General features: G+C 54.6%; 1 protein-coding gene and 1 long non-coding RNA gene across 5 annotated transcripts in view; one reads left to right on the forward strand and one right to left on the reverse strand.

The window, feature by feature from the left end:
• Positions 1-17,716: 17,716 nt before the first annotated feature.
• Positions 17,717-19,316, reverse strand: LOC146430628 (uncharacterized). Its single transcript, XR_014855057.1, has 2 exons — positions 19,243-19,316; positions 17,717-17,868 (listed from the first exon to the last, which is right to left on the reverse strand). It is a non-coding gene; the product is annotated as an uncharacterized LOC146430628 (long non-coding RNA).
• Positions 18,455-25,411, forward strand: part of PEMT (phosphatidylethanolamine N-methyltransferase) — a 42,333-nt gene continuing 35,376 nt past the window's right edge. Inside the window, exons 1-2 of one of the 4 annotated variants that reach the window (XM_085074439.1) lie at positions 18,455-18,605; positions 21,142-21,249. In XM_085074439.1, the coding sequence (XP_084930565.1) occupies positions 21,157-21,249 (93 nt within the window). In that variant the 5' untranslated portion in view covers positions 18,455-18,605; positions 21,142-21,156. Of the gene's footprint in view, positions 18,606-18,710; positions 18,855-19,462; positions 19,615-21,141; positions 21,250-25,411 lie in introns of those variants that run through there. The other 3 variants (XM_085074437.1, XM_085074435.1, XM_085074438.1) reach the window with 3 other exon arrangements.

Genomic DNA, 25,411 nt, shown 5'->3' on the forward strand with positions numbered 1-25,411 from the left:
CAGGATGTGCAGCTGTTCCCTTGGCAATAAGGACAAGAGCTCAGCCCTCCTGGGGACTCAGGAGTGGAAGAGAGGAGCTTCGTTTTTGGTTCCCACCCCAAGGACCAAAAAGCTCAGTGCTGCTTTGCTAAATGCATCAGCACAGGGCAGCTCCAGACATGAGAGGTTATCCCTCTCTTCCTCCCTCTATCCATTCATGGAATCATTGAATCCTAGAATGGTTTGGGTTGGAAGGTGCCTTAAAGACCATCCAACCCCCTGCCACGGGCATGGACACCTTCCACTATCCCAGGTTGCTCCAAGCCCTGTCCAACCCAGCTTTGGGTACTCCCAGGGATCCAGGGGCATTCACAGCTTCTCTGGGCAACCTGTGCCAGGGCCTCCCCACCATCACAGGGAAGCATTTCTTCCCAATATTCCATCTATCCCTGCCCTCTGGAAGTGGGAAGGCATTCCCCTTTGTCCTGTCACTCTTGTCCGAAGTCCCCCTCCAGTATATCCATCCATCCATCCATCCATCCATCCATCCATCTCCCAACTGTAGCACATGGACTTTTTGGCATGGGCTGGTGGCAGGAGCAATGCAGTTCATGGAGCAAAGGGAGCTCTAAGGAGAGGGAACTGTGCAGACATTAATTAGGCAATTGGTGAGATCCTCAGGTGCTGATAACGCAGCAGAAGCACTGGGCCATTTGCATGCAGGAGATGATCCAGAGATAAGAAATTATCCCCCTCCGTGTCCCTCCTTGCCCCTTTGGTCAAGTCCCAGGGCCACCGCAGGTAGCAGAGCAGGGTGACAAACCCCCTCCTCCTCCACCAAAGCAAGTGGAGGGAGATAAAAAGGAAGGGGAAGGAGGAGGGAGCAGAGCTGAGGAGCAAAATCAGCTGCACTACAAAACGCCCCGAGCAGTCACTTGTGCTTGAGGCCATCCCTGCTGTGTGGCCGAGTGGCTTTTTCCAGGCCTGGCAGGAGAAGCCCGGAGGGGTGGGAAGGGGGCCGGGGGTGAGGGAAGGAGGGAGATGTCCCCACTTTGAGCCTCAATAGGTTTCAGAGGTATTTTGGGGATGAAAGCTGCCCTGGGGCCCCTCCCAGCGAGCAGCAGTGCTGTGGGTATGCTGCGAGCACTGCGTTTGACTGGCTGGCGGCTTCCTTGGTGTACTGAAAATGGTATTAAGAGAAAGGGAAAAAAAAAAAAGGCAAAACCTACAACAACAAAAAATATAGCACCAGCCCCCCTCCACCCCCCCCCCCCCCGTCTCCACCACCCAACAACAACCAAGAAAGGCAAAATCTTTCACAAGCCCGGAAGATGTCACCATAGAAACAGAAATCAGACCCACTCCACGGATCCTGCCGCCTGGGAAGGTGATAAAATGTTTTCTATCGATTGCTGTCGGGAAAGTCACTGCTGATAAGCCATCCGAGGAGAAATGGAGCGGGGACGCGGGGACGTGGGAGCTCTTCAAATGAGGCTCCAGATGGTCCCTCGGCTGCCCCTGTGCAGCAGTCGGGGACCGAGGGACCGAGGGGTGGCCGGGGGTGGCTGCTCTGCCCCGGGCTGGTGCCAGGGTGTGCCCAGAAGGGTGTGAGTGTGCCATGCCCTTGGTGTGGCGATGTGTGAGTGCCCTGGCTGCTGCAAGCACCGAGTGGAAAGCTCGCTGTCTGCTTTCCCGCTCGCTTCTGCAGCACAACAGCTGTTCCTGGCTTTAAGCTGAAAGAGGGGAGGTTTAGATTGGATATTAACAAGGAATTCTTCCCTGTGAGGGTGGTGAGGCACTGGCACAGATGCCCAGAGAAGCTGTGGATGGCACATCCCAGGAAGTGTTCAAAGCCAGGTTGGATGAGGCTTGGAGCAACCTGGGATAGCGGAAGGTGTCCCTGCCCATGGCAGGGGGTGGAATGAGATGAGATTTAAGGTCCTTTCCAACCGAAAGCATTCCATGATTCAATGAAAAAAATGCCCCATCGGGACAGATGAACCTTCCCCTGACTCCTGGTGTGGCACCACCACAGTTTCACCTCCTCTTGCCTATCACTGTGACAATCCCCGTGGCTCTTTCCAGCATCCTGCCCTCCCAAAACCCAGATTCCCAGTCCCACTTGCACGCCGGCGGCTGCTCTGCAGCTGGGAGCATCCCTGTGGCTGCGGCGCCGGCTGGGAGGTGTGGGATCTTCCCGGCGGCTCTTCCCAGGGCTCTGCACAGCGCCGGGGCTTGGCTCGAGCGCCCTTTGAAGAGATGGAAAATCCTATTATCTGCTCATTCTTCTCACAGTGTGAAGCCTCGGAGCATTCAGCAGCAGTCGAGTGTGGTCTGCTGCCTGCAGCCCAGCGCTGCCTCTGCTCCCACCCACGCGGGAAGCTCTGGGTCACCAGGGATGGGCATCGCATTCCCAACCCCTGATCCATGCACCTCCCCATCCCCTGGTCCGTGCCAGAGCTATGGCATGTAGCTGTCCCCACAATACCCTGTGCAGCTTGCAGCAGTGGGGCGCAGAGGACATGTGGGGAAGCAGTGTGGGGGGCTGTGTGCTGATCCCCTGCTCTGCAGGGAGCCGAGGTTGCTGCTCCAGCCTGCAAATCCTCACGTCATTAAGGCCAGGAAGGTGTAACCCATCTCACATCCTCCATCCCCGAGGCAGCTTTGCTGCCAGTAATTGGCAGCAATAAAAGAGGCGGTTAATCCAGGGCAGCGTGGGATGCAGGCAGAGGGATGTCTGCGGTGAAAGGCACCCTGGCAAGGAGGAGCTGAGGAAGAATACGCTCCTGGGCACAATTTGCAGCCCTGGAGAGCTGGTTGGATGCCACGGGGAGCATTTGCTGGGGATTTTGTTAATGATGTAGGCGCAGCCTTCCCAGCTTGGCCTGTGCTAAAGCCCTGGCTCGCGCAAGCTGAGGCTCTTTGGCTTGAACTTAGACCAGCTGCTTTCCACTGGCTGGTGGATTTTTGTCTTGTTACTGGGTGGTTCCATGCGGGAGATGAACAAAGGAGCAGTTAGTGGGGTGATTTCACCTTGTTTTTTTTTTTTTTTTTGTGGAGGAGGGAAGGGTTAAACCATGCCTTATTACTGAGTTATTTTAGGATGGTAGTGCTGAAGGGACTGCGAGAAGATTTGTCTGCACATGGGAAGATGGAATTTAATCAATATTGACAAGAGCCATCCTCCAAAACAGACTCATTCACTAATGAAAGCCAGACCTGGTGTCTCCCTGGGGAAGGACAGCTTTGGGAAAGAGGGGAAGGAGGCACTGGGAAAGACACAGCTCCCACTCCCATGCTCCTGGCTCTTATGAAACCAGGCTGCATTTGGGATTGATTTTCCCAGCACAGAGAGACTTTGGCTTGTTTGCCTTGTAGCTGCAGGATGCCCAGGACCAGCCCCTGTGGCTGCAAAGCAACATTCCCATCCCTGCACAAGGATTTGGGTCCATGTCACCCCTCGAGGCCCCAGTGTCCCAGAGCCAGGCAGAGGCTGGGATGTGTGTGGTGACAACAAAGCCAGTCCCACACTGATGGCTCGGGATGCAATGGGGCAGGATGGGGGTACAGGGTTTTACCTTCCAGCTCAGATCACAGCCAGAAAATGAAGTGTCCTTCCATGAGTGGAGGTGATTCCATCCAAGCCATGAAATCTGTTGGGTTTTCTGGCATCTGTTTAACTCAAACACGCACCGAGACAGTGGGTTTTGTCAGAATCTTGTGTTTTCCTCTCTATCCTTGCACTTAAAAGCAGGAAGTAGCCAAGACACCTCTGCAACCAGCCCCTCCCAGCAATGTACCACATGGAGAAGAAACCTAATTTCTGTGGTTGGCAGCTGATATTTCCCATCACTGCCAGCTCTGTATCCTGGAGCCGGCCTGAGCTCGTTATCCCACAGTGGACAAAAAGTCCTGCCATTTTCCCCCCTCCCTGCATCCCCAGATTCCTGGAAAGCCGTGGAAGACAGCAATCCAGGCGTCATCCCGCTCCCTCCCAGCACCCGTGTGGAGCAGCAACCGGTCTCTGCTGTGTGGAGGACTCGACTTAATTTGTTGGGCACTTTTTTTTCCCCTTCTAAAAGGCAGCATCGTATCCCCCAGCCTTCTGGTGCAGCCGCGGGGCTGTTCCCGGAGCGTGGGGGCTGAGCGGGATGCAATTGGAAAAAAGGAAGATTTTGATCCCCCGCCAAGCCCGCACAATCCCATCCAAGTTCACACTGGCAGATAATGAGCTTTAATGAGCAGGCCACACTAATTGGTAAGTGATCCCAGAACCGTCTGTGGCAGAGGCAAGGGAAGAGCAGTGGCAGCTCGGGGTGAGGAGGGGGACAGGGCTGAGCAGCCCTGGTGCTCCGGAGGGCAGAGGCTGCCAGGGATGGGGCTGCTGGCAGCAAGAGTCTGCTTGCCCCCATGGGGGGCTTCCTGCTGGGCTGCCAGGGGAGCTGCAAGCAGGACTGTGAGAGGAATTGCAGGATCTGTTCCCCTCTGTGTCCTGGGATGCAGCAGCAGCAGCTTGGCCAGCAGGGAAGGGGATTCTCTCCCTCTGCTCTGCTCAGGTGAGAGAGATCCCACCTGCAGAGCTGCCTCCAGCTCTGGGGCCTTCAGCACCAGAAGGATGGGGAGCTGCTGGAGCAAGCCCAGAGGAGGCCATGGAGATGCTCCAAGAACTGGAGCATCTCTGCTCTGGAAACAGGATGAGAGCTGGGGGTGTTCAGCCGGGTGAAGAGAAGACTCCAGGGAGACCTTAGAGCCCCTTCCAGTGCCTAAAGGGGCTCCAAGAGAGCTGGAGAGGGTCTTTGGACAAGAGCCTGAAGTGACAGGATGAGGGGGAATGGCTTCCCATTGCCAGAGGGCAGGGTTAGATGGGATATTGGGAAGAAATCCTCCCTGGCACCTGCAGCCCTCAGACCCAGAGTGGGGCAGGGTGAGCCTGGATGGCCAGCTAGTGGATGGTGCTAATCAGAGGCATTCCTGAGGCAGTCCTAATCGGAGATCATTGTAAATTCCCCTCTCAAATGGAGTGGAAAAATGCTATTAAGCTAATATAACATCACCGGGAAGGACGTTCTGCTGCCGCCGTCTCCAGGGAATCAGGCTGTAATGAGAGGAAAGAGCAGGAGATGACAGCAGCCAGAATGCTTGGGGTGGTGGGAGCTGCTTGGGACCATCCAGCCCTGCTTTGCTGTGCCCTGCCTCAGTTTCCCCAGATGGCCAAGGGGCCTTGAGCTCTGCTCCAGCTGTCAGGAGACCCCAGGAGCTGGTTGAAGAGCTTGTTTCTCATTGAACCACTGTACATCCTGGGGAAACTGAGGCAGGAGAGAGCTTGCCAGAGGCACCCAGGAGATCAGGGATAGGAGTAGGATCCTGCACCCCCTGGGTGCTTTAGTACCACATTCCCTAGAAAAAAGGTGTCTAAAGTACATTGTTTAAATAGAAACATATTCAGGAGGGCAGCTGGAGCAGAAGACTCCAGTGATACCTTAGAACACAGCCTGCCCAGAGAAGCTGTGGCTGCCCCATCCCTGGAAGTGTCCAAGACCAGGCTGGACAGGGCTTGGAGCAACCTGGGATAGTGGAAAGTGTCCCTGCCCATGGCAGGGGGTGGAACAGGGTGGACTTGAAAGTCCCTTCCAACCCAAACCATTCTGTGATTCTGTGTGGAAAAACGCAATGTGGCTGATTTGGGCAGTGCCTGGGCAGGGGTGAGGGCCTTCCTCACCTATCTGGGGGTGCAGGGCAGGTGTGGGGGAGCTCTGCCAGCACCCCAAGGGAACGAACAGGGGAGGGATGAGCAGGAGCCCCATCAGCCCCACTAGCAGTTATCAGCAGAGCCATCGTTAGACGGGACCACCCAAATCCAGGGCTGCTCAGGCATGCCGGGGTCTGAGCAGGAGCCTGGGGACCTTCCGAGGAGCATAGGAGTGGCCTGTCCCCAGCCGCAGCGCTCTGCCAGCTCCCTGCAGCAGCCGTGCTCCCTTCCAACACTAAGTGGCAGCCTCTGCCCGGCTTTGGGGCAGCCCCTGGCAGCGCCTGGGCAGCTGAGTCTGGGCAGCAGCCTCCTCAGCGTGGACTTCAGCCTCCTCAGGGGGGGCTTCAGCATCTTCAGAGGGGGCTTTGGCATCCTCAGGGGGTTCTTCAGCATCCTCCTGGAGGGCTACAGCATCCTCGGGGAGGGGATACAACATCCTCTGGCTCCCAGGGCTTCCAGCCTGGCTGACACCTGCCCAGTGCAAGCCACACAGAGGGTCCTGCCAGGGGACATCCTCACCCCCACAGCCCTGGGTGCCAGGCTGAGCCCTGGCCAGGGTCAGATCGGGTCAGTGCCGCCTGCTAGGAGGGAGATAAGGCGCGGGGTTGGCAGCTGTTGGTACCATCTGCTGAATTAGAATCTCAATCCACTAAACAAACACTGTCTTGGGATAAAAACGTGCTGCTTAAGGCAAGGAGGTATTTCTGCTGCAGGTATTGCTCTGACCCGGGAACCCACCGTGGGGATTTGCAGTGCTATCAAGAAGCACAGGGATAGAAATGAGTCCTGGGAGCTGAATCCTGCTTGTGTGCATGTCGGTCCGTGATTATGGAAGCACGTTGGGACTTGTGCTGGATAAAGTGCTGACACTTTGAGGAAAGGCTGCTCTGGATTTTCTGCAGCACAGGATGGGGGGAAAGTAAAATAAAAATAGGTCAAATGACCATCATGGGTGTTCTGGTGGAAGGCAGCAGTTCAGCCCAGCGTGGGAGATCAAAGAGACAGGCAGCATGACACAGGGCAGCCCCTGCTCCCTCCCGGGCATTGTCCTTGGCACGGTGACAAATTTAAACCTTGGGAATTGCACCCAGCGGCCAAAAGATCCCTGTGCAGAGCAGAAACTCTCGCTCCCACCCTCAGCTGGTCCCACAGCCTGTCCTGCACCATCAGGGCACAAAATGCTGTGTGTGAGGTCAGGATCTCCCCAACCCAACTCCTCCTCAGCACATGCAGGTAATACAATCCTGCATGGACCTTGTAAAATAGAATCACAGACTGGTTTGGGTTGGGAGGGACCTTTAAAAGGTCATGTAGTCCTAAACCTCTGCAATGAGCGAGGACATCTCTAAGTAAATAAGGCTGCTCAGAGCCCCATCCAATGAATGTCCAGGGATGTCCATGAATGTCTCCAGGGATGGGGCATCCACAGGGAAACCTTTGCCAATGTTCTACCACCCTCACTGTAAAAATATCTCTCTTATATCTAGCCCAACTCATCCCTTTTTCAGCGAGACACAGCAGGCTGTGTTCATACACATCCCAACAGGGCTACACACAACCTGAAGCTCTGCAGGTGCTTTTTTTCCCCCGGGCTGGGGACAGGTACAGCTGCTGGTCAGCCAAGGACACTCTTGGCAGCACACAGATCCCATCCAGCCCTGTTCCCCGGAGCTGGCACGGCCACTCCGCAGCTGCTGATCCCGATAAAGCCCCGTCCCGGCTCGCCGGCCGCCAGCTCACTGTGAGCCCCTCGGTGCCGCTGCTTTGTCACAGCCCAGCGCTCACGCCGGGTTTATCACAGCTGAGTCGGCTGGCGCGCGTTCCTCTCCACATTTATCCCTTCCAATTTCGGAGCAACCAGCCGCTCGGAACCATTCGCCCGATGCAAACAGCCCCGGGCTGAGCGCAGTGCCTGCCCACCCTGTCCTGCACTGCCCGTGCTCCAGAAGGCTCTTTCTCCTGATAGATAAACAAGATATGTGATAAAACACCCCAAAATCCTTTAGAAACCCAGCCTCCAGCAGGTCTGGGAGGTCTCCAAGGAGTTTTCTCTTTGGGATCAAGTGATGTGATGTATGGGAATGAATCATAGAATCATTAAGGTTGGAAAAGACCTCCCAAGATCATCAAGACCAGCTTCTGCATGGTGAAAAGCTGTCTTGGGGGGCTGTTAGACAGGATATTTGAAAATCTTTCTGGAGAGAGCGCTCAAACCCTGGAATAGGCTTCCTTCCTTCAATGCCCTAAGTCTGTCAGTGATCAAGAAGCACTTGGAAAATGCCTTCAATAACATGCTTTAGCTTTTGGTCAGCCCTGAAGTGGTCAGGCAGTGGGACCAGAGGATCACCGTAGGTCCTTTCCAGCTGAAATAGTTCTATTCTATTTCTATTCTATTCTATTCTATTCTAATTTGGAAACTCATTCCCACATCCACCTTGAAACCCCTTTGGGCTCACATGCTTCACCCCCATGCCCAGTCTCACGCTGCTGAGTTATTTCCATGGCTGCCAGATGATTTGTGGCTGCCTGCCACTGCTCAGAGGACAGGGACACTCAGATGAACCCTCCAGCATCTCCCCCTGCACCTCCCTGGTGTAAATCAGCACAGCACCGGCGATTCCAGCCCGGCTGATTTATGCCAGCAGAAGGACGCTCTGAAGCTCAGCCATGATTTAGAAATCCCATTAGGACCTGGCCACTTCTGCAGGAGAGGTGCAGGAGGTTGGTTTGTCTTCTCCTCCTGGAGAGAGGGATGCAGTGCTGAGCAGTGATGGCTGTGCTGTTGTTCCGTGGCTGATTCTGGCAGGAGCAGTGCTCCAAGAGCACAGCTTCATCCCAGGAAGGTAAAACCTCCTCTGTGATTTACAGCAGGCAGGAGAAGCCAGTCCTATCTGCTACCCCAGGCACCTACTCTTTTTTTATTAAAGCTAATGTGAGAAACACCAGGGCTGCAGGAAAAGTGACTTCTGTGGGCATGGCTCTTGGGAAGGCAATGGGAGCTGAATTCACCTCCCTGGGAGCCCTGGAGAAGATGAGCATCAGTTTGAAAAAGGGAGAGGCAGACAAGCCAAAAACGTCACCTAGAAAAAAAAGAATGTCTCAGTACTCTCTCATCCTCCTTTCCTGATCCTTCCTCTGGTCTCTGCACACACTCAGGGCATTTTGCCCTACATGAAGTTCTGCAGCTGGTGCTCAGCCACACAAATCACCCCTCGGCCAGGCTAACAAATGACTAAACAACTGCAAAGGCACTTTGCAGCATCGTTTTTTTCACCAGCTTTAGCAGCAGACTGGCTTTTACAGCACAGCTCTCCCTTCCGTCACTTTATCCAGCCTCTGTAACGTACCACCCCCTCAAGAAAAAAAGAGGAAAGCAGTTTAAAACCAGGCCATTGCAGAGAAACAGCTCCCACATGGAAAATGGCTCCTCGAGGGGTGCTGCAGCCTCCCCTGCTGCCATGGAAAGGCCAATTAGAGCTGGAAAAAGCTCTCAGGGGAGTGCTCAGGTAGGAGGTTTGCTGCTCTTTTGGGGTGAGGCTCGGAGCAGCCAATGCTCAGCTTGGTGTGAGGGTCTGCAGGTCCCACCAGTGGGAAGGGATTGCTACAGACAGGGAAAACCTTCCTAGAGGATGCCTATCCCATCTTTTCTGGGCTCCCCAAGGGCTGGTTTATGCTCTTCATGCACCAATGCTGCCAGGAGCAGCACATCTTCCACACCTTCCCTTACCCCTTGGCAGCACCATCACCGGGATACTCCATCCTTATTCCTGGAGTGGGGGAACCCACAGGCCCCCTGTTCCCACCAACATTCAACCCTCACACTGCCCTCTTACTGGGGGATTTTCTAACATTTCAGTTCCTTTTAGCAGCTTGTTGTAACAAATGTCCCCAGACTGGTTTTTTAGTGCTTAAATATGTTATGTATGTGCTGGTGCTTGTGTGGCAGCCCATGGTGGGGTTTTGTGGGTTATTCATCCTCCCTTTTCCCTCCCCTCTGCTGATGGCAGGATCAGACCAAGCCACCAGCTCCTCTCCCCAGTGTCCCCAAGCTCAGCACTGTCACTGCCTGCATTTGGGGAGCGAGATGGGAGCTTGGGGGGAGAGGAACTGTGAACTCTGGGGAGGACACAGGGCATCCTGGGGACAGTCCCAGCCCCACAGCAGGGTTTGACCTTCACAGATGAAATCTTCCCCCTTTTTCCACCTCTCTCATCCTTCCCTTTCTCCTCCAGGAGAACCAAACTTCAGTGGCTCATCTCACACAGAGCTTGGGCCAGGGAAATGCCACGCTAGCAGCCATAGCCTTGGAGAGCTGGGGACATGCTGTCCCTCCGAGGGAACTCCCTGAAAAGTCAAGGCCAGGCTGGCACTGTGTCTAGCACACCCAGAGGAGGCTGGATTTACTTCTGACCATAATAATCATGTAATGCCACAGCCTTGCCGTGTGCCCTTGGTCACATCCCTGGCTCCCAACGTTCCCCAGCGCTGATGATGCTCTTGGAGACCGTGGGTGAAAATATGAGCATGATGGAGGGATGGAGCAGGAGGCTGCTGGCCACACACTGTGCTCCTGGCAAGGCTGGGAGCTGCAGACGTGTCACACGGCTTCTCCCTCACGGTCTCCAGGATTAGCTTAATAGCACGGGGAAATAACAGGATGAAAAATTCGCTCCCCTCCAAGCACTAAAAGCCAAGTTTCAAGGTTAATTGTCTGCCCTGTAGGAATAGCTTTTACACACTGCAAGGGGCTTAATTAGTGTCATTTTAGCCAAGCAGAGAGAGCGTGCCCTGGACCCATACTGCATGCCCCCAAGCCTATTTTCCTCTCCACGAGAGGTGATGGATTGCAGGCAGCTTCTCAGCACCAGCACTCAGCAGGGACAGGTTTTGGGCTGATCATGGAACCCCAAGATGCTCCTTGACAGCTGCTGCAGCCCTGAGCCCCATCCCTGCACCCACTGCACTTTTAGGTCCTCCATGGATGTGCTGCAAAGTGCTGGATCCTGTCTCTGTCCCCACATGTGCTCCTGTCCCCTCTGGCCAGGGGAGCATCCATCCCCACTGAGCTTGGCTTTAAGGAGAGCACAAGGGGATGGAGGGAATTTCTCTCCCCAGTTAGGGTTGTCCTGTGTGTCCCTACCAGCTTTGGGACATGGCTGCTCTCCATGCAGCCAAGACTGGTTTTCAGCCCAGCACTGATCCTGGAGCAAAGCCAGATACAGTCCAGCACCAAGGTACAAGAAGAGGCAGCTGAATACCAGGGTCAGTGCCAGCAGTGGGGTCTCTGGTGGTGCAGGGGCAGCCCATCTGCAGAGTGACTCAGGACTTTCCCAGCCCAGAGCAGCTGCTTCTTGTTGAAGCATCCTTGGCAGTGAGGAGGGAGCCTCCATGGGGAGTCCCCCTGCCCTGGCTTGGAGCCCCCAGCAGCTCCCCAGTGTGGTTTCCCATCACCCAGCATCCATCCTCACTGGGCTCCAGCTCAGATCCCGCAGGGATAGCTATGACCTCCTGTGCAATCCAGGCCAGGAGGCTGCCCTGGATGCTTGCCCGTCTGGGCTGGAGCAGACCTGGCAGAAGAGCAGCCTGTTGGGATTTAAAGTTTTCCCCATATTGTAGAATTCATGGCAGCCCCCACTGAACCCATCTGCTGGTAAAGCCTCCTCATTCCTGCTCCAGCCACACTTCCAGCCAGGCTGTCCTTCTCCCACATCCCACACTCTGCCATGGGGTTGTGGCTGGTGAGTTCTAGGTCCACCCCACCCTCCCAGCTTCACTCCAGCCTCTCCCCCTTCCCTCTCTGACCTTTGGATTCAATTTCTCCCTGTTAGCCAATGTCCAAATGGGGTCCCAGGGGCTCTCCAGCAGCAGAAACAAACCACAGCAGAAAACAGCCTGGGCAGTGACCCACATCCCAGCCACTTCCCTTTTCTATGGGAATCTGCAAAAAGACCCCAATTCTTGGCAAGTGGGCGATGCTACAGGCAGGCACCTTGGCAAAGGGAATGTCTGGAGTTCCGTGCTTCCAGGTGGGTGTGGGAAGGAGAGATGCATGAGGGAGGGAGCAGGGACAGCATCTTTCTTTAGCACTAAAGGGATTAAACATCTTAAACCTGAAACATGGTAAACAGTCTGCTTTGGCTTAGGTGGGGAAACCCCAGAACTTCTGCTTCATGCCATTTTATTCAAAGATCAGTTTGGGTTGAAAAGGTGAAGGAAGAGAAGCAAAAAAGTTAGCTCCAGCAGTTTCTTTTTGTTGAAAGCAGTTGAATCATCACCCAGTAATGGCATGAAGTTCCCAGTCTGCCTATGGGAGGATCATGGCAGACTGAAATGGCTGCATGAAATCCTGGTTACTCAATTTTTGGGGTCCAAGGGCCAAAGCACTCACAGCTCAGCCTCCCCTCTCCCTGCTGCAGCTCCAGGCTCACAGTGGTGAAGAGAGATGTATTTTTAATTCGTTTAAGGGAATTAAGCTCATCTGTGTCTGACTGCTCACATGGCCTCCGCTTCCATTAATTTCTGAGCCGCTTGCCTGGATTCCTCCGGCTCTGGCAGGGGTTTGACATTGCAGGGAGACCAATTTCCTGCAAATTTGACAGATATGGGTTGCTGGAGAACAGCAGGAGACTGCATTTGCCCCTTTTCCACATTGGGGAGTACTTTGGGTCACCTACCACATCAGTCCCATGGGGACATTCTGCCTCATGACCAGGTGCTGATTCAGGGCTGGCATGGGAGCTTGCTGTGCCAGGAGTGAGGACAAGGTGGGAAAGGCTCTGGTGGGCTTCTACACCCCTTCTGCTTTTAATATCAGTGCAGTCTGAGGCAAGCATGATACCAGAGTGGAGAAGTTTCCTGCTCCAGGGGCTGCTGTGCCCCTTGACTGTGGGATGCAAGGGCAGAGCTCTTGCCCATCATGTGCTGCTGGGAGAGCAGCGTGCTGGCAGCTGGAGAGCCTCTGCCCTCCTGAGGTCCCCAACCTTCTTTCCAGGGTCCCCAGCCTTCTTTCTGGGGTCCCTGACCTTCCTCCCAGGGTCCCTGCCTGTCTTTCCATCTTCCTTTTGAAACGCTTCTGCGATGCAGCTTGTAAACAGACGCAAAAGCAGGGGGGAAAGAAGAGATAAGATAAAAATAACAGCAGCAGGAGTGGGTTTGAAGTAAATAGCAGAAAAACATCAAAGAGGAGGGGAGTGATGCTCTGAGGAGGTATTTATAGCTGGCTCTGTGGTTCCTCAGGATAGACCTGCATGTCCCCATAGAAGCCTCTTCCCTGGCCCCCACAAGCATATGTTTGTGTCCCAGGCTTGCAGTCAGCCCTTCCCCAGGAGTCTTCCGTGTGGATTTAGCCTGGAGGCAGAGCACATCTCCACAGCTTTTAGAGACCACTCAGGGAAAGACTGATGCTCTGAAAAGGCTTTGAGCCCAGCCCTCTGTGGCACTGAGCACTGGGATCATGCACCTGCTGTGACTCAGCTCCCTCCATGTGATGGATCCATCCCATCCCATCCCATCCCATCCCATCCCATCCCATCCCATCCCATCCCATCCCATCCCATCCCTCCTGGATGCTGCAGTGAGCATTGGGTATCAGGATGGCTCGGCTAATTGGGACATCCCAATTAGATGTGTCTGGAGCAATGCACCTTATCCCTGGGCTGCTGATGTGCAGGCAATTTTTTTGGAGGCTGATTTAGCCCTTTGCACCTTACGGGCAAAGGCACTGGGGGTGCACAGGGTGGTTTGTAGGTGCAGAGAGGACCTGGAGGTGCAGAAAGCATTAGGGAAAGATGCTCAGCCTCTTCGTAAGGACCCAAGGGCAATGGGGGTTTTTCCCACCTCTGTCATGGGATGTGCCTGTGGCCAGGGAACATGGTAGCAGTGACCTTTTCAGCTGCCTTCTGCTTTGGGAAGTGTCAGCTTCTCTTAAAGCATCTGTCCCCATAAAAATACTTTGGAGGGATTTAGGGCTTTGGGGGAGAGCAGATGGGCAGTAAACCCTCCAGCCAGCTGTGCAGAGTCAGGACCTTTTGGGAAAGGGAAGTCTGGGGGATTTCAACCCACCTGGAGCCCCAAAATGTCCTCCTTCTTTGCAGCCATCTCCCAGGCTGGGGAAGCAGCCACTGCTCCGTGGTGACTGCACATCCTCACTGCTGATCTCTAATCAGACACGGGGTTTGCAATTAAGCGACACAGAGTAACCCTGGGGACAGAAGCTGCTGTTTGAGCCCAGCTCAGACGAGTTCGGGGAGGGAGAGACCTGATTTCCCACTTAGCAGACAGGTCACGATCGGTGGATTCATTGATCCCAGAAAGCAAAGCCTCCGCTTCATTAGAGACATGCTGGTGATGAACGCAGCCTGGGGGAGCAGGGAAGCTGTGTGAATCCTTCCCTAAATGTTATCTCCACAAGGCTCAGAGCACAGATGTTGGGAAGCTCCTCCGACAGGATGGCTTCCTCTGGAGGGAGCCTGCTCCTTCCCACCGTGCCCATCACACGTGTGGCTCTGAGGGGCACTGGAGCTCCCTGGAAATGCTGAGGCTGGAAAATGCACCTGTATGCCTCTGTGTTTGCCTCTTTCCCTCCGTGCTTCTCCCCACTGATGTGTGACGAGGGCACAATGCCCTGGCTCAAAGCAATGCAAGCTGTGGCTGTGCCAGGGCAGAGCACCCGGGCGAGACCCAGCTTTGACACAAGGTGCACCTGCAGTCAGCATGGAATTCCCAGAGCCTGGGGGATTTGCCAAGGGTGTTCACCCAGAAGTATGGACACAGCAAGGCCTTGGAGAGCTGGTTCAGGTGCAGGCAGCAGGGGCAGGGCAGAGGAGGGGCAGCCCCATCGATTTGGCACACTGAACCTGGGCAAGACCATCATGCAAAGTCCTGCTCACTCTGCTCCTGAACCACAACCGTGTGTATACAAAATGCTCTGACTGCAACAGCCAAATCCTGCTCTGTCCTCTGCTGCATTCCTGATTTTCCCTCCCCAGGTCAGCTCTCCCAGAGGGAGGTTTCCACACTGGCTCCTGCCAACAGTTACTGGCAATAACTTCTCGGTGCCCTTCAATGCAGCTGCTCGAGGCAGCAGATGGGGATGGAGGTTGAAGCTGAGCCAGACTGGCTGCTTTGCAAGCCTAGTTCAGGATAAGCTGGGCTTATGCAAGTAGCTCCATCTACTCCCAAAGTTCTCATTCCCTCCTGTAAACACCTATTGAGATACTGGTGTAGTTACTGAGAGCAGCTCCACCGAGGTGAGCGTTGCCCACGGGCTGGAGCAGAGCCCTGCACCATCCCCTTCCCCGAAATCACGATTCTGCATGATCAACACCCACAGGCGAAAAGCAAGGGAAGGGCTGTGAGCCTTCCACGTGGAAATTTTGAAGGTTTTCCTGGTTCTCTGCATGAGGGGAGCCACGCAGGGGATGTGGCTTTTAAGAAGGTTTCTGCTCCAGGGAAACACGCTGTGCTGCTGGTTCGGGGCAGGGATGTGTCATCCTGCTCCTGCAGGTGTTAGGACTTCTTTTTGCCAGTTCTTCCAAGAAATCATCTCCCGTGGGCAAACCTGGCTGGCAGGACTCCCTGACGCCAACACAGGCATCCTCAGCTTTCACCAGTGACAAGCCTCCCACGCCGTGACACGTCCCCTTCCCAGGGGCAGATCCTGAGCTCCCAAGTATTTGGCTCCAGTTTCTGGCTCATGCTGATACATGGACAAGCTGGAAGCAAAGCAAACTCTACCCAGCTTGGCTTCCAGTTTGGGGGCATCTCAGGCTTTTGGAGAATTTAGGTACGTGGAGGTAGTGTTGGTTGTTCTCTGTATCCCTGGGTATTTAAGGGAACTCAAGGAACAGTGAGGGCATGGAAAGGAGGAAAGGAGCAGCTGTCTCTCTGGATTTACAGGGATCAGCAGCTGAGCAAGTCCTCAGCATATCCAGGGTGTAACTAGGAGCAGAGTCTGCCTCACATACCATATGCTCCCAATCCACCGCGCTCAATCAAGCCTAATAAAATTGATAGGGGAGCATTGAAAATCTCGTGATTAATTCTTTATGATCTGTAATAGGGGAGCTGTGTGCCAATTACTCAAGTAAATCATTCATCAGAAAATAAATAGAACTAACCTCCAGCACAAACACTAGAGGATTTCCACCAGGATTGCAGGTTTGGATTGCAGCATCACACCGCCGGTGACAGCGCGTTATCTGACGGAGGACACAGGAGCAGCTGCAATTTTGCTGCTTCTCCCCAAGGTTTCGGCTCTGTGCTCCAGTGTTATTTGTTGTTCATCAGCACACGTTTCAATGCTCTGTCCTTGATTTCCATGACCCATCAGTAGAGGCCCTTGCAGGTTTGCAAGGGCTAAACCCACGGGGATCAGCTTTATTTCTGGGCAGGTTTAAACCTGGGGACCATGACACAGGGCCATGGACAAAAAGGATTGGGGAAAAGGCTTTTATTTTCCCAGCAAGGAAACCCATCATTTGGCCTGGAAAATTTTTCCTGTTCTTGTAAGGAGAGATGTGCCTCTGTGCTGAAGTTACTGGCCTGCAGTTTCCCAACCAATGTCTCATTTCTAAGCAAAAACCACCCAACAGCACTCCCTGCCCTAGATTTCTACATGTTGGGAATTTGCCGGGTTGTGTTTGAAATACTCCTGAACAAACTGCATCTTGCCAAGCCACAGTGTCCTGCTAACACACATTCAGCATCCTTCACCATGATGCAACTCCATATCCGTCGGGGGCCTCTTGGGACCGTGGTGGGATTTCAAAAGGCACTGAGGGAGTTCATGCTGAGAAGGGACTTGGGAAAGCTGAGGGCAACGTCCTCTTCCTGAGCTCAGTGCTCAGAAAGGGAAAGCTGGATAAAAGGCATGCCATGGGGAGAAGGGGAGGGATGGGGACACAAGATAAAATCCAGCCCTTGCAGAAAGCTCTCTTTGTCTCCTTCATAGCTGCAGGGATGTGTCCAAGGTGGGATGAAGACCAGCACAGAGGGGCCTCACTGCCACAAACATCTTCTTTCCCTCTTACATGGAAAAATTTCCATGGACAGGGAATTTGGCAGTGGAAATGGCATGGAGGCTCAAAACGCAACTGAGCTGGTGGTAGGACACTGGGTCCTGCAGCATGTGCCTTCACTGTGGTGACAGGACAGACATGCCCATGACAGCCTAGCTCTGCTGAGAAGCCAGCGAGACAGTTCATCCCTCTGCACCTCCTCATTGTCCATCCCTCAACCAGACCCAATCCTCCTCCCACTGCACCACGACATCCTTGTCCTTTCCCAGCTGGCAGCGCTGGCATCACCACAACACCCTCCACTTGCAGCTGGGAGGACAGTTTGGAGGTTCCCCCCTGCTAATTCCCTCCTGGAGAGGGACGTTAGCACCTCACACATCCCAGCCACCATCGCATCCCTGTCACCCTTCCTGCTGCTCCCAGCACCCAGCTGGTGGGGCTCAGAACAAACATCCTCCCACCTGCTCCTGCGGCCGAGCCCGGGAGATGGCAGAGGCGATAATTACACACTCGGCGCAGCAAAATTATCCAGTGCGGGGGAGAAGAGGCCGGAAGCAGCTGGAGATCATCCATGGGGAACGCTGCTCCCACCCGCAGTGCCTTGGTGTGTGCCTCACCCCAAACCAGCCTGGTTTACACCGTGAATGTGCTCCTCAGGCCCTGTGTGAGCACCCCAAGTGCGAGAGCTGATGGTGCAGGTGGGGAAGTGGAGATTTGCTGGTGCACCAAGGGGTTTGGAAGCAGAAGAATTACAGAAAGCTTGCTTGCTCCCTGTGGAGCCAAACTGGGATCCCTGGGGTCTGCTGAAGCCTGTCCTCCAAGGATGTCATTTTCCTGGGGAGGGCTTCATGTAAGCCATCACTCATGAACGATTTCAGCGCCTGCCAGGACACAAGTACTCGGATATCCTGTCCCTTCCGTGCCCCCATGAGACCTCTGGGAGGGAGACTTGCAGCTCATTCACACCAAATTTGGTTTTGAAGACAATTTATTTCCTTGCAACGCAGGATCTGCAAAAGCAGAGACCCTCAGGGGTCTACAGGGATGATACTACCCGATTTTCCAGACAGGTCCAGGACTGCAGCCCATGAGGTGCACCAACCAGAAACATCCTAGAGAGAACTGAAGAAAAGAAACAATATGGGTAGTAATAATAACAGCAATAAAAAATTATAGTGCACTGGCTAAAGATAGAAGGCTGCAATGAATTGTCCTTAAAATACATTTAGACTTGGTGGCTCTACATTTTGCCCTTGAATGAGTAATATTGGTCAAGCGACATTTAATATCCTGTGCCAGGGAGCCACTGGAACTGTTCCCCAGCTCCTAGCCCTGGTGTGAGTACTGAACCAGCACAGAGCAGGGGATGGGCAGGGATCACAGAACCACGGAATCAGAGAATAGTTTCGGTTGGAAGGGACCTTAAATATCATCTCGTTTCACCCCCAGCCATGGGCTGGGACACCTTGAACTAGGCCAGGTTGCTCCAAGCCCTGTCCAGCCTGGCCTGGAACACTTCCAGGGATGGGGCAGCCACAGCTTCTCTGGGTAAAAGGCAATGGGCAGGGGCTGGCAGGGGACAGGCAGGGGACGCAGACAGGCAGGGGCTGGCAGTGCCTGTCTCTGCCCCACAGCAGCGATGCCCCCTGGGTTCTGCCCCCTCTCCCACCGGGGCTGTCCCACTCCCACTCGCAGCCCCGCTCCAGCTCCCGCTGCGGCCCCGGGGGGTCTGTCCCGCCCGCTCCCGCCGCTCCAGCGGGCAGGGTCCAAGTCCAGTCCCGGCCGCGGGCAGCTCTCCCTCCCGCCGCGGCCCGACACGATCTGGCACCCGCAGCGGAGGCGGCCGGGCCGGCACGGAGGTCAGTGCTGTCCCCGGCCCGCAGGCCCCGCGCCCGGCGCGGCGGCAGGCCCGGCTCCTCCCGGAGAGGCGGGCCCGCGGCTCCCGGCAGCGCCACCAGGCTGGGCCCGGGCCGGGGGCGCGGCGGGGGCAGCCGGCCATGGCGGGGCGGCCCGAGCCGGGCGCGGGGCGGCGGGAGGCGGCGGCGGGCGGGGCACGGCGCTTCCCGCGGGAGTGCTGCGAGGGGCTGGGCGGCCTGGACTACGGCCAGGTACCGGCGGGCCGGGCGCGGGCGGGAGGGCGGCCCCGGGAGGGCCCGGCCTGGGGCAGCAGGGCGGGGAGCCCGCTGGTGGATCGCGCTGGTGGATCCCTCTCCCCCCGGTGCCGCCGCGGGGCTCGGCGGAGCCGCTGGGAATCGCCCCCGGGTTGTGCCCGCAGACGCAGCAGGCCTCGGGATGCTCGGTCCCCGGTTCCGCAGGTGCACCCGCCGCCCTGCCCAGCCCGGCTCCACTCCAGGCAGGACATCACGGTCCGGCTACGCGGCAGGGGCTGCTGCCGCCGGCTCGCCCCGGTGCCCCTGCAGCTCTTGTTTAGCTGCCCGTGCAGCTCCCACCCAGCTATCCATTCCTCTCTCACTCAGGTGCCGGTACAGCTCTCACCCAAGTGCCCATGCAGCTCTGACCTAGGTGCCTGTATTGCTCTACCCCAAGTGGCTGCACACCTCTCACCCCTGTGCCCGTTTATGTCTCACCCAGGTGCCCACGCAGCTCTCACGCAGCTGCCCATGCTGTTCCCACCCTCCCTGCCTTTGGGGCTGTGATCAAGCGCTTGCCACGGTCATTGATCCCCCACCGCGGAGGAGGGGGCAAAGTTGAATGTTCTGTGCCTGTTACGTGGCTGTCCCAGCAGCTCGCAGAGACAGCTCATCCCATTAGGGCTCCCCTTTTATCCCGAAAAGCACACGCCAGGCACAGGCCAATCTGCCTCCCACTGGCAGCTGCGAATTTGGTTGTTGAGCAGGAGAAAAGAAGGTGAGTGCAATGTTAACGATGTTGCCTGCCAGGAGTTAGTAGGTCAAGAAGCTTTTGTTCAGCCCGTGCTAGCACTGTGCTCAGCACCGTACAAAACGAGAGGAAAGAAGCTGTCCTGGTCCCACGGGATTGCAATTGAAGCGGGATTAGACAGTTCGGCCCTGGTGCCAGCAGCTGCTTGGGTTGTGGTGTGACAGTTTGAAGGGATGAGATCTGGTGGGGAAGGGCTGCTCAGGGTGAAGCAGAGGAGAGGCTGTGAAGAGTGGGAATAGGGGGAGATGGGTCTGGATCACGCCGTGGGGGCTGTTCCCATTGTTCCCTGTCAGCACCTGTGTCCCCAGGGCTCGGATGAAGGAGTCTGGAGGATTTGGGGCAGTTGCATTGAGGGCAGCTGTGGATCCCCACTTTCCCCAGGGCTGTACGGTCTTTGCTGCTGCACTTTGCACCATGGATGGTCATGGCTGGGCAGGAGGAACTTGGAGCAGCTGGATGTGCCCTGGGCCAGCACAGGAGCTATTCCCATGGCCTTTTCTCTGGGCTAGGAGGGGTGCTGGGTTTACCAGCCCCTTTCCATGGATGACACTGTGGCTCTGGTTCTTTCCAAGGGCCTGTGAGGAGCCAGTTTCTCCCTCAGATGGGTGAGGTAGAGTCTATGCCTTTTCGAGCCATTCCTGTCCCCTGGCATCCAAAGGACTTGAAAACACAGCTGTGTTGGGGAAGCAAAAACCTTCCACGTCTCGATGTTGTCTCGATTTTGTTTCAAGAGAGGGAAGGGCTTGGGCTGGGTTATTTTGTTTTTTGTTTTCAAAGGTTTTGACCAAAAAAAAAAAAAGACATGCTGTTTTTCATCCAAATACCAGCACACTGAGAGGGAGTGGAGAGGGACAAGCAGCATGGCTTACTGCACGTAAAAATGCTGACATTGTCAGGGAGCTGTCTTGGGAAAAATCTCTCTTTCTTAAAATGAGAACAGCAAGTTTTAAGGGTTTTTGTTGTTGTCGTTAAGAAAGGAAATTCATTTGCAGCTTCTTGCGGTGCAAATGCATTCCCCCTTGCTGTGGAGGGGTTTTGCTGCACTCTTAGTTTATGGTTTGAAGCTGACACAGTTCATTGCTAGGGGGTTCCATGCAGACTGGCATTCCTTGGACAGTCCTCTGTCCCTAGGGACACTGAGATGCTGTGGAATGGTGCTCCCTCTCATAAAACGCTCATGAGTTGGCAACTGAGGACTGGTGCTCGTCCTCAGAGCAGCAGTGTCACCTCAATGCCTGTGTCCTTCTGGGCACTGCTGTGAGCTTGGGGCTCCCAGAAAGCCTGGTGCCCTTGAGGGTTTGGGGGGACAGCTTGTAGAAGCCCCCATCCTTCCTCTGGGCTTTGCACCCTGACATAGCACTTTGCAAGCTGTAACAACACGTTGCTTGGGGCTGTTAAAATGTTCATCTGCCCTTGGGGCAGCTGATGGGTGTGGATTGAGGTGAAGTGTCCCTGTGGGATCCTGCACTCCGGTAACCATCTCTCCCTCCACAGGTGGATGTGGCAGCCATGGTGCGGCTCTTTGGCTACGTGGATGTGACTGACACTGGCTTCATTGTGGCTGTCCTCTCAATCGCCTTCAACCCTCTCTTCTGGAATGTGGTAAGAGCTGCCTGTGTGCCAGCTGCTGCTTTACTCTCAGTGTTGCTTTACCAGCTCCCTTTGGGAGGAAAAACCTCTTTTGGAAAGTCTGGGTGGGGGGAATGGCACTCAGTTAGACCTTAGGGGTGGGTGAGCAGGGAGGTGTGCTGCACTCCTGGGGCTGGGGGTGACCATGAGGGCTGTCACAGAGGAGATGAGGGTGGGAGCAAGCACAGAATACAGAAGGAATTGGGAGCTGAGCTTGGGAGAGGCAGCAGAGCAATCAAACCCATCCTTCAGCCACTCATCCCACCCAGCAGTCAGGCACTGCTCGCTGCTGGTACTGAGCATGAATGGCATTAATCCCCATCAGGGTGGCTGCACTGGATATGTTGCCTGCTGCTTCCCCTTGAAATGTGTTGGCAGCTGTTTGTGTGGATGACAGGAAGCAAAAAAACAGTCAGCCAGAAATTGGCCTGAAAAAATTCCTCCTCCATCATGCTGCAAAGCCTGGCAAAGAGCTGCAGGGTTGGCAGCAAGCCAGCCCTAGGAGGAGCAGGATACCTGTGCATGGGTGGTGTTTGCTGTGGCTGTGGGTGCCACAGTGCTTTGGGAACCAAGGCTGGAGAAACCTCCACTGCCTGTTACTGCTGTGGTTTGCTGCCTCCTTGCAAAACCAGCAGGAATCATTGCTGGCCCTGTTTTGGAGAATTCCAGAGCCAATGTGCCAAGCAGGAAGCCAAGGCTGGCTGCAGGACTCCCACCCTGCAGCACCCTCAACAGCACAGCTGAGGCAAGGGGTGAAACATCCCTACAAGCGCTCCTGGGAATGGGATGTCATCTCAGCCACGATTCCCAAATCTGCCCGCCAAACCTCCCTGCAGGGATTCTCTCCCTGGAGAATTCTCCTTTAAAAGGCCTTATTTTTCCAGAGGGGGAGGACTCCTCTCTCTCTGAGTGCGGGGGCTCTTGAGATTGTCTCACGCTGGGCTTTGGAAAAGCGAGGCTCTACTGGCTGTGAGTCACTTTGGAAACCTCTGTCGGAGCTCTTTGTTGCAGCCTCCCTAATTTTTCATGCAACTCGTTATTAAAAAGTCTCACGGTGTCTGAAATGCGAGCTGGAATATGCCACATTATTTCGACTGCGGAGTCATCATTTAGCATAAAGAATCAATGAACAAGAAGATTCAGGATGTGGTCTCTGGGGGGAGAGGCTGGCTCCAGTGAGAAACTGCATGAAAGGCAAAGAAAAAAGTACTTTATTAGCATCTGCTGCTATGCCTGCGACTCGTGGGATGCCTGCAGCTTGGGAAATAGCGTTGCTTTTTTGGATCAGGAGTATGGCTGCTGTTAAAGGACAGGGAAAGCTGATTACGAGTAGGAAGTTTGTCGCTCCGCGCTGCTGTTGTCCCCTCGCAGGGACTGGAGAGCGGCGCCGTTGGCAGCAGGTGGCACTCCAAGCCAGACGTGCAGGGCTGTGCCTGGGAGCAGGAGGTTTGAGTGAACAGTCTGAGCTGGCTGTTGGGGAAAGCTGTGAGCGTGACATTCCGTGTTTTCTCGGCTAGAATGGGTCGGGTGGCTGTCGTAGTCTGTTTTCCTCCGTCCTAGCTCTGCCCAAGCCCCCGAGCATCTCCCTGGTATTTTCAGTCCCAGTGTGTGGTTTACCCCAGGCAATGCTGGAAGGCTCCTGCCTTTTAGTCCTGCAGCCCTAAAGAAGCTCCCACTGTTGGGTACATTTCAGCAAGAGTAGCCCTGGCTATCCTTGGATTTTCCCTGACCTGCTTCCTTTACCTCCTCCCCATCCTTTTTTTCCATGTGATCATTGTCCCCTGCCTGCACTCAGCCAGCAGCTCTTCTTTCTTTCCCTACACTCCTAAACAGACTCTCTCTGTCCTTGGCTATTTGAGTTTCCTTCCCAGCAGCTGAGATTGCTTCTGCATCTGAATTACTCTGGGTTTCCAAGAGCTTCAGTGCAAAGACTGAACTTCTGCACAGTGCCAAGCCCTCTTTGCTCTCTCTGCTCAATAAATAATGCGGGACGCTGGTCAAAATCCCTCCTGTGCATGAAATTCCTGATTTGGATAGAAATTGGGTGGGGATGCATTGATTTAGTTCAGTGTCTTAATTCCCTTTTTCTGCTGAACTCCAGCCAGGTCTGCCTCTTCCAAAGTTTGGCGCCGGGTTGTCCTTGCTGTGCAGTGCCTCTGAATAAATACGTGGTGGGGAAACCCCAGCTCTATGCAGTGCTTGGATCATGGAGAGGCACATCCCCAGGCTGTGATCATAGCAAAGTGACCTGGTAAGCACCAGGCATGTTTCTCTGGGACAAAACCTGCAGAGTTTGGGCATGAAGCACAAACTCTGGAATCTGTGGAAGAGTGTGGCCTCCAGAGAAAATCGTGATACTTGTCAGGTTGATGGATGTACTTCGGGTAAGAGCGATTTTGAGGACCAGAGCCTAAGTAGGGCAATTTGCAGGCTCCAGCTGGGCTGTACTGATGCTCCCTTCTGTTCTCCACGGGGGAGAAAAGCTCTTCTAGAAGGGCCTCAGGACTTGCAATTCCCATCTTTTTCCCTGCAGGCATGTGCAGGAGGGTACTGGGAATGTCTCCCCAGGGCCACCTGCTGCATTTCCTCACCAAACCCAGGGCTTGCACCTCCTCCTCTGCTTCACCCTGTGCCACTCTGTGCCAGTTAAAATCCCACCCAGACCTGGACAGCCTCCAGGTTTTGTTGTCTGTGGCACAGCTTGAATGGGTTTCTGCACTGTTCTCTAGTTTTTCCCCTATTTTTTTCCTCTCTCCTGCTCGTGCTGTCTCTGCTTTCCCACCTGCTGTGGCTGTTATGAGAGGAGCTGCTAGGAGCTGTGGTCCCACAGGAGGCAGAGTGCAGGTGAGCTCCCAAAAGGAAGCAACAGAGCCATTTTGGGAATGAAATCACTTAAAACTCCACAAGGATGTTCAATGCAGCCAGGAGACCTAAGCCACCATGGGGTTGTAGAGAGGCACCCGGCAAGGAGCACATCTCTGGAGCTGTGCCATAAAACATTAATGAGGCCAGAGCAGCAGGAACTTCAATAAATCCCATCTGTGTTTGGAAAGCTGCAGAATGATGGGAGAAACTTCTCATCCCTTGGTAACTAAGGAAGGCATTAAATAAAAACTCCTCAGGGACAAACATTTTCAAGCCAAGAGAGGCAGATAACCTGCATGCAGGAGGCTTTAAAGAGCTGGCTGAGCCTTGGCACACGAGGACTTTCTAGAAAGCTGGAAGGTTTCTGTCACTCTCAGTAGCAGCCAGGCATAGCCATGAGGCCGGTAGTCTGACGTCCATCACCACGCAAGTGAGTTTTAAGTGGGGAGTGCATCCATCAGCAATCTTTTCTTGATTTGAGCCTCTTAAAAATTTAGGTCTGGCGTCATGGACTGATTTAGAAATGGCTCATCTTCAGCTGGCGCCCCAGAGCTCACTCCTCCCGTCACCTCCGGTCACCCCCTCGAGACACCCGTGTGTCTCACAGGAATCTGCAGGGTGAAACCTCAAATGTCACAGCTAGGAACAGGCTTGGCGTAATTTAGCGTGATTTTAAAGAAAATAGACCCCATCAGACAGTGATTTTATTCTTCAAGGTTGCAGCTTTTCCTGTTCAGGGTAACACGATCTCTGTTCCCGACTTCTGTCAAGCGTTTAAGCTGCATGAGGTTTTGATTAAAGAAGTAGTTGCACAGGGACCTGGGCTGACAATGCCTAGCTCCTGATGGATGTGTATCTCTTGGTTCATTTATTTTTAATTTCCCATGCTTTTCTCCTTCTTTGGAGACTGGAGGAATCTGCCAAGTGGGTAAGAAGTGCTTGCATTGGAAGGGAGGGGGGAGATTGCAGGCACTGGCAGCCCGATTTCACCTACCTCTGACTACTTCTTGCTAAACTCAGAGGAAGGTGCCTAGCCCAAAACATCCCCAAGCTGCTGGGAAGCAGATGGAAGCTCAGGAGTTATCAGGATTCAGATCTCAGTGAGACAGAGTCCCGAGAAACCTTTTGGGGACTGGAGAGAAAAGCCTGATGCTGAGAGATTTCAGCAGCTCTCGGTGCCTGACTTGGAGAAGGAAAGGATTGAGCTGTGGCTTGATGGTGGTGTGTCAGCACCTCGCCGGGGAAAGGAAATTGCAGGATATGAAACAGC

Source organism: Lichenostomus cassidix, chromosome 14, assembly GCF_008360975.1.
Source record: "Lichenostomus cassidix isolate B80296 chromosome 14, HeHo_3.0, whole genome shotgun sequence".
Lineage (NCBI taxonomy): Eukaryota > Metazoa > Chordata > Aves > Passeriformes > Meliphagidae > Lichenostomus > Lichenostomus cassidix.